The 7,940-nt window shown below is 45.8% G+C and overlaps 1 protein-coding gene across 1 annotated transcript; it reads left to right on the top strand.

Annotated features, from left to right (window-relative positions):
* The first annotated feature begins 542 nt into the window (after positions 1–542).
* Positions 543–1,718, top strand: LOC131249668 (uncharacterized). The gene is made up of 2 exons (XM_058250448.1): positions 543–782; positions 1,416–1,718. Exons 1-2 carry the CDS (start codon positions 543–545, stop codon positions 1,716–1,718), a joined length of 543 nt encoding a protein of 180 aa, XP_058106431.1.
* Positions 1,719–7,940: the final 6,222 nt, after the last annotated feature.

Genomic DNA, 7,940 nt, shown 5'->3' with positions numbered 1-7,940 from the left:
GTCCCCGAAATACAAGCAAAAGATGATGAAATTCCTGAGACTGAGGTTATCTAACTTTTCATTCTCCTACTGCTAGGGCTCGATGAAGATCTGGTGGTACACCATTTACCGAAAAAGCCAGACATGAAGCCTATCAAGCAGAAGCTGCAAAGAATGAAGACAGAATGGGCCCTGAAGGTCTGTGATGAGGTCATCAAGTAATACAATGTAGGATTCTTGGTAGTCTCTAACTACCCCGAATTGCTTGCAAATATCGTACCAGTTCCAAAAAAGTATGGCAAGGTCAGAATATGTATCAACTTTAGGGACCTCAACAAAGAAAGTCTTAAAGACGATTCCCCTCTACCTTATATTGACACACTGGTAGATAATACCACTGGACACAAGATCTTCTCCTTCATGGATGGTTTCTCAGGTTACAATCAGATCAAGATGGTCATTGAAGATCGAGAGAAGACTTCGTTCATCACAACATGAGAACTTTGTACTATCGGGTTATGCCTTTCGGATTTAAGAACGTAAGAGCTACATATCAGCGAGCCATGACTGCCTTGTTCCACGACATGATAAACAAAGAAATGGAAGTCTACGTGGATGACATGATCGTCAAGTCTTGCACGATCGAAGGGCATTTCGAAGACCTCAAAAGGCTCTTCGACAAGTTAGAAAAGTTTAAACTCTGCCTCAACCTGCAAACATGTGTCTTCGGCGCAACCGAAGGTAAACTGTTAGGCTTCATCGTCAGTGAAGATGGCATATGGGTGGATGAGACTAAGATAAAGGCAATCATCGAAATGCCACCGACCAGGATGGAAAAGGAAATTCGGGGTTTCCTCAGACGGATTTAGTATATCAGCCGGTTTGTCGCACAACTCACACCCATCTGTGAGCCCATATTCAAGCTTCTCAGAAAGAACTCGCCAAAGGAATGGAACAACAATTGTCAGGAGGCCTTCGACAAGATCAAGAAGTACCTATTACATCCTCCAGTGCTTATGCCACCCACCCCAGGTAGGCCACTACTGCTGTACATCTTCGTCACAACAGAAGTAATCAGATGTGTCCTTGGCCAACATGACGACATAGGAAGAAAGGAGCAAGTGATCTACTATCTAAGCCGATGTTTAACAAGCTACGAAGCTAAATACTCCCGCTTAGAGAAAACGTGCCTCGCCCTGGTCTGGGCAACGCAATGGTTACGATAGTATTTGATCGCTCACCCAATCCTCCTACTCGCTCGCATGGACCTGTTAAAATACTTGTTCGAGAAACCAGCATTAACGGGTAGGATCGCGAAATGACAACTATTGCTTTTCGAGTTTGACATTACATAAGTCACTCAGAAGGTAATCAAGGGGCAAGCACTGGCCGACCACTTAGCAACATACTGTCTGCCTAATTATCAACCACTAAAGACCTTCTTCCCTGACGAAGATATCCTCCTAATCGAGGAAGAAGAACAAAGAAAGGCAGGAGAGTGGACATTCTTCTTCGACGAAGCCATAAACTCAAAGGGGAGTGGAGTAAGCGTCATACTCTACTCTCCTGATGATGTCCCAATTCCCATATCTAGGCGATTGGCATTCCAGTGCACAAATAATGTAGCTGAATATAAAGCATGCATTGTTGGTCTAAGAGAAGCCATTATTCTCAAGGTGAAGAAGTTAGGAGTCTTCGGAGACTCACAACTTATCATCAATCAGATAAATGGCGACTGAAAGACTAAGGATGAAAAGATGATCCCATATCACATCTATCTGGAGAACCTAACCAAGGAATTCAAAGAAATCACATTCTCTTATATGCCCTGAGCCAAGAATCAGTTTGCGGATGCTCTGGCTACCCTCTCCTCAATGCTTGAAATCCTAAAAGGAGTTGCTGAATGGGATCTCACCGTCAAACTCCAAAAGGAACTCGCATTCTGCCTATAGATTGAAGAAGTCAAAACCTCTCCGAATGATCAACCATGGTTCGCGGACATCAAAGAATATCTCGAGCATCAGAAGTACCCAAAAGGAGCAACATCAACTGATCACTGCACTATCCAAAGACATAATCACCAGGGGCATCCTCTACAAGTGATCCTTCAACTAAGTCCTTCTCCGCTATGTGGATGAAACAAAAGTAGCGCAAATCATGTCTAAGATCCATGAAGGACTATGCAGCCCACACATGAATGGACATATGATGGCGAAGAAAATATTACGACTCGGCTACTATTGGCTTACGATGGAGACAGATTGCTGAAAACATGTCAGAAAGTGCTTCAAGTGTCAGGAACACGTAATCTAGATCCATATGCCCGCTTCTGAACTCTACAACCTGACAACACCATGGCCCTTCTCTATATGGGGACTTGACATCGTTGGTAAAGTCAACCCCAAAGCTTCAAACGGGCATGAGTATATCCTAGTGGCAGTGGATTAATTCACCAAGTGGATAAAAGCAACATCCTACACCACCATTACCGCGTCGCACGTGGTCAAGTTTATGAAGAACAATATTATCAGCCGATATGGAGTTCCTTAGGCCATCATTACAGACAACAGAACTCTGTTCCTCAATAAAAGGATGGGCGACTTCCTCGACAAATTCAAGATTCAATGACATCGGTCAAGTACCTACCATCCTCAAATGAACTGTGGGATCGAAGCCGTAAACAAGACTATCATTTGCATACTGGAAAAGATGGTCAGAACATACCGCAATTAGTTAGAAATGCTTCCCTATGTGCTCTGGGCCTATCGGACATCTCTACGGTCTGCTACAGGTGCAACTCCATACGAGCTCGCATATGGAATGGAAGCAGTACTGCCAGTCAAAATTAAAATCCCATCGCTTCGGATACTACTAGAAAGCAAAGTTGAGGAAGGCGAGTGGCAATAAGAAAGGTATGATCAACTACATCTGGCAGACGAAAGCGCATGCGTGCGCTAAACCACTCCCAATGTTATCAAAGAAGAATCGCACGGGCGTACAATAAGAGGGTACACAAAAGGAGTTTCAAGGTCGGCGACATGGTCATGAAACACATCCTCCCGCCGCACTTGCCAAATCCCAAAGGAAAATTCAAACCCTCGTGGGACGGACCGCTGATCATTTGAGAGGTACCCCCAGGAGGTGCTCTTCGGCTCACTAGTCTGAGAGGAGAAGATCTTCCTGAGCCCATTAACGCCGACAACCTGAAAATCTATCATGGGTAATTATACCTAAACTTGCCAATAAGTACAACCACAAAGCTGTATACACCACCCCTTTCCAAAAGAAAAAAGACAAAAAGAAGACAAAAGAGAAAAGAAAGAAAAGAGAAAAAGATGGGAAATCTCAAAAGGAAAACAAACGGGAGAATAAAATAAGGTTGACCACATCCCCAACTGCCCCTCTAACATAAAACAACTTACGATTGTAATCAAAGACAAGGACAGGAAGGTAACCAGTCGGCCGACTATGAAGAAGGTTTCTCTGTTTCTTCCGGCACTTCCCTAAAATAATAAAAAAAGAAAAAGAAAAAGAAAGAGAACATGCCTATGCAAAAAGGGGCAAGGTGAAAATCCGAAAGGGCGCCTTGAGTAAAAATAACAGGCATATAGTGGACTTGGTGAAAACCTAAAAGGGCGCCAGGGGTAAAAATAGCACAGCTACCAAGGGGCAGGTAAGATCAAAAACTCGGGATGTAGTGAAAATCTGAAAGGATGCTACAGGCAAAAATGATGGGAAGAGTCAGACGTAGTGAAAACCTGAAAGGGCACTACGGGTAAAAATGGTAAGAAAAATAAAAAATATAAAAATATATAAAAGTGCAGGTACAGAAGAAGTCGAGGCAGTAGGCATTACAACGAGATTCAAGGGAAGATCAACTTCGGATCAGTGTTCTATCAAAACTCTGTTTGAATCCAAAAGACACAATCCTGGGCCCCCCTCTCAGGGAACCGAGATCCCAAGTACACAATCCAGATTACTGCACACAACGTGGGCTAAGCCCAACATTCTAATCCCGATCATCCAAAGCATAAATCCAAACAGAAGCAAGCACTGGAAAATTTGGCAAAAACAAAAATTTTCCTTTAAAGACATTTTTGCGAGCATACTGCTTTCTTTCCTTACAGAAAACAAAAACAAAAAAAAAAAAGTTTTCTTTCATGCATACAGGACGAGCAGCTGATCAGAACCAGGGACCCCAGGTAAGCTCCTATCCCTCATACATCGACAATCTCTGCTTGAGCCTCTCTATCTTCATGTGCAGGTAAAAGGCCTCATCCTGTCCAGGCGATGAGCCGTAAACATGCTCTCATCATATCGTTGCCCCACTACTAATCGACGGCCCATATCCTCACACATATGGCGAAGGACAGCGATCTCGGAAATCAGGTGACTATGTGTCGCAAGAAGAAACGACGGGTCAAAAAATGGTCTCTCCTCAAAAGCCTCGAATGAATCATCGACACATGAAGATGATGAAGCAGTGTCTCCAATCATGTCCTGACCGTCGACCTCATCAGCCAAGTGCCAACTAGAGACCTGGCGATAGAGTGACTGCTCTACCACCCATCGCTGATAAGTTATCGTCGCCACAAGGGGAGCCCATGACTTAAGATCCAGCATCGTCGCATCCAAAGATCCCTGCTAGGAAATCCAGACTCGCCTATATAAAGCAATCAAATCAGAAGGAAGAGGGGCAATCCCTAATCCAGAGAAAGTGAAGTCCGGGACATCCTACCAGAAACCAAACTGACAAAGGCATCGTATGGGATGACATGAGTAAAACTCTCGAAGACCTAGCAACAGTAAAGGAGTACGAGTTGCGCTACAAATCAATGGCGAGCGACAGAGCCAGGGAGCCTCCCAACTAATCTCCCACCCTCGCAACTGGGAGAGCATGTGGCAATATAATGATTCAGTGGCCTCAGCGCATGAAGGAAGACCATCAAGTAGCAGGCCCAGCACATCGCCGCGACGGGAATCTGGCCATAGAAGTGGAGGAGTCATATACAGGTGCTCCCACAACCACACCTGTAAGAAGCCATAGGGCGGGTTCAAATCACAAACACAAAACCACGCAAGGGAAAGGAAAAGAGCGAAGGATGCTTGCAGGAAAGAGCAACAACCCTGAAGGATGCGAGTGCGTCTGAGTGAGCACTCAATCAGGCCTAGAAAGAGCTCTGCCATCACCACAGTAACAATGCCCCTACAAAAAAGAACATGGTAGAATACATCCAGCAGAATCGCCAGTGACGACTGTCGCCAGCATGAAAAAAGCAGCTCCACCAAGACATAGAATATCAGGGCATTCAAACACTGAAGCTGACGATCAGACCCAAGGCCTCCTCGGGCGGTGGAACAACGATCATACAAAAGCTCAAGAGAAAGCTCACCAACCCTACCCTCTGCAGCAGGGAGAGCAGCTAAAAATTCAAACCAGGAGATCAAATCGGTAAAATGAACTAGCTCGAACGAGGGGACATAAGGCTCCCAGGTAAGAGAAAGGCCCGATAGACACGAAAACTCCTCTAGTGATGGACCTAGCTCCAAATCATTGAATGAGAAGAGGTTCAACACCGAGACCCAATCATACAATGCCGCACTCAATAGTTGTCAATCCAAGTGAACTCGATGAAAGTGAAGAACCTCTTGGAAGCCCAAGGAGCCCAGCTCAAAGATCTCAGACTCGGTCAAGCTCTTGATCCAGACAGCAATCGCTCAGAACAGGTGCCGTGTGGCTGCAATCGGTAAGTTCGAGCAGGCACGCCCTGTACAATCTAGACCCCTCGGTCAACAGAAGAATCATCAAAGATGGGCATCCCCTCATCTAGCAGATCTATCTCATGGTGACGGAAGGAGCCAGACTCACCCATCGCATCCCGCAGATGTCCTAAAAAGATGCAATAGGTGGGCCCGAGCCACCAACAACTGCCACATCAGGAGCAGTCTGGAAGATAGATGCCCCAAGAGCCGCAACGCCCAAATTATCCCAGTAGCTGACTGGACCGGTACCCTGATCCTTGACAATAGTTGCCTGTCCCATCACTACCTCGAAGGCTCCACTAAAAATCTGACTCGGGCCTTCCATAAAGAATCCATCAATTGTCAGATCCAAACCGCACGAACCACTAAGGTGGGGCCTGCCATCCATCCGAGGCTGATCCATCACATCCACACCATCGACCCTCACCATGTCATCACCCACACCATCCATACCCATCATTCCCCTAGGCCCACCAATGGAACCATCCATCACCATCGCCGCATCACCCGTACCATCAAATCCATCCATCACATCAACACCCACAAATCCTGGTGGCCCATCTGGTGTAGATCCACCAAGCCCATCTAATCCGATCAACCTATCCCATGACCACCATCAATGGAGGTAGGAGCCATGCTATAAATGGCATTAACCTCCTCCAAAGAGCCTATCATTCCATTACCAACCCCCATTAATCCATCCGTAAATGGATCCTCTCCACCATATATGGACCCACCAACCCCCTCATCATAGCCAGCCATAATAGAGAAAAAGGGAAAGAAGAGGACAAAATAGGAAGAGGACAAAAGAGGAAGAAGACAAGGAGGAAGAATAAAAAAGGAGAAAGGAACAAAGGGAATGATCAGAGGGCGTGGACAGATAGGAATAAACAGAAAGGGATTATGGAGAATGTACAGAGAAGAAGAGAGCTTGCTAAAAGAAAAGAGGGATGGAGGCAGTAATCGGATTACCGCTAGCGGTACTCGGAGTACCGTTGCAGGAACTGACATCACTGCCTCACTGCTGCACTTGACAAGACAGGAAGAATGGGCAAAAGTTAGCGGGTAGTAGTCGAACTACCGCCCGAGCCCACTTTTCGGCGAAATTAAGTTGGGGTTCCCTTCTGAGGGCCTAGACAATGAATGTACGTCCAAATGTCCGAATGGGCTTACAAGATGAATCCAAGAGGGCGACATTGAGCAACTGAAATTTCATATAAAAAGAAGATTACATAGCTAGTGATACATTATCACCTGATACAGTGAAACTAATCATCGTCAGGGAGATAGGCATCTGTATCCTTGCGATGAAAGTGAGGGCCCAAAATCCCCCCTCCAGCAAAACGGGCATCGTCACCTGGAGCATAGCCAGACTACAAAATCGGGCCAATACTGTACTGCTCACACCAGAAGCTGTACTCTCTCACTAGATCAATAAAGGCACGGGCATCGAAGCCCTCCAAAGTAGTAGCCAACTCCCGCTTGGACACCGACCTCAAATCAGACGGACCAGACGATGGGCTAAGTGGAACCAGTGGACTGCCAATCAGCTGCCAAAAGAGCCTCTCTCCGAGATACCACTTCGTCACACGAGGATCCTCTAGGATGCGATGCCTTCATAAGGCTTGAAAAGCCTCCTGAGCTCTAGGAGTAAGTACCGCATTCGATCGGAGGTATGGCCTGGTCTGGAACTGCAGGATGAGAGAAAAATTAGGGGTAGGAAGATAAGAAAAAACCAAACAACACATGGGCAACACAGGATAAGATAATCACTTACATCATCAGGGACATGGGCGTCTATATTCGACCTCCAGGCGAGATCAGAAAATATACGCATATGACTACAATTGTCTTTATGCCACAACATCATGTGCGGAAAAGGAGGCTAATGATCAATCAAAGTGGGTGCCAGGTGGGGAAAATGATCAAAAAAGCAAACCTGTACAAGGCTACAATCAGAAAAAGCGCAACATATCATTACCAAGAAAAATAATGTAGAAGGGAAGTACCTCGATGACCGGATAAAAACTAGTCAAAGATCGGCTAATGCAACGGCTGGCTTTGTCTAGCCCATTGTACAAATGGGCAAGGAGGGCTACGTTTCAATTGTACGATGTGGGAAAAGTGATATCAGCCACGAGCGATAACAGACAAGAACTCACTAACTCGTTCCCATGGTAGAAGATCATTGCCCCCAT

The sequence above is a fragment of the Magnolia sinica genome, chromosome 6 (genome assembly GCF_029962835.1).
Source record: "Magnolia sinica isolate HGM2019 chromosome 6, MsV1, whole genome shotgun sequence".
Taxonomy (NCBI): Eukaryota; Viridiplantae; Streptophyta; class Magnoliopsida; order Magnoliales; family Magnoliaceae; genus Magnolia; species Magnolia sinica.
Note: the sequence above shows the minus strand (reverse complement) of the source record. Positions and strands in the feature narration are given on the sequence as shown.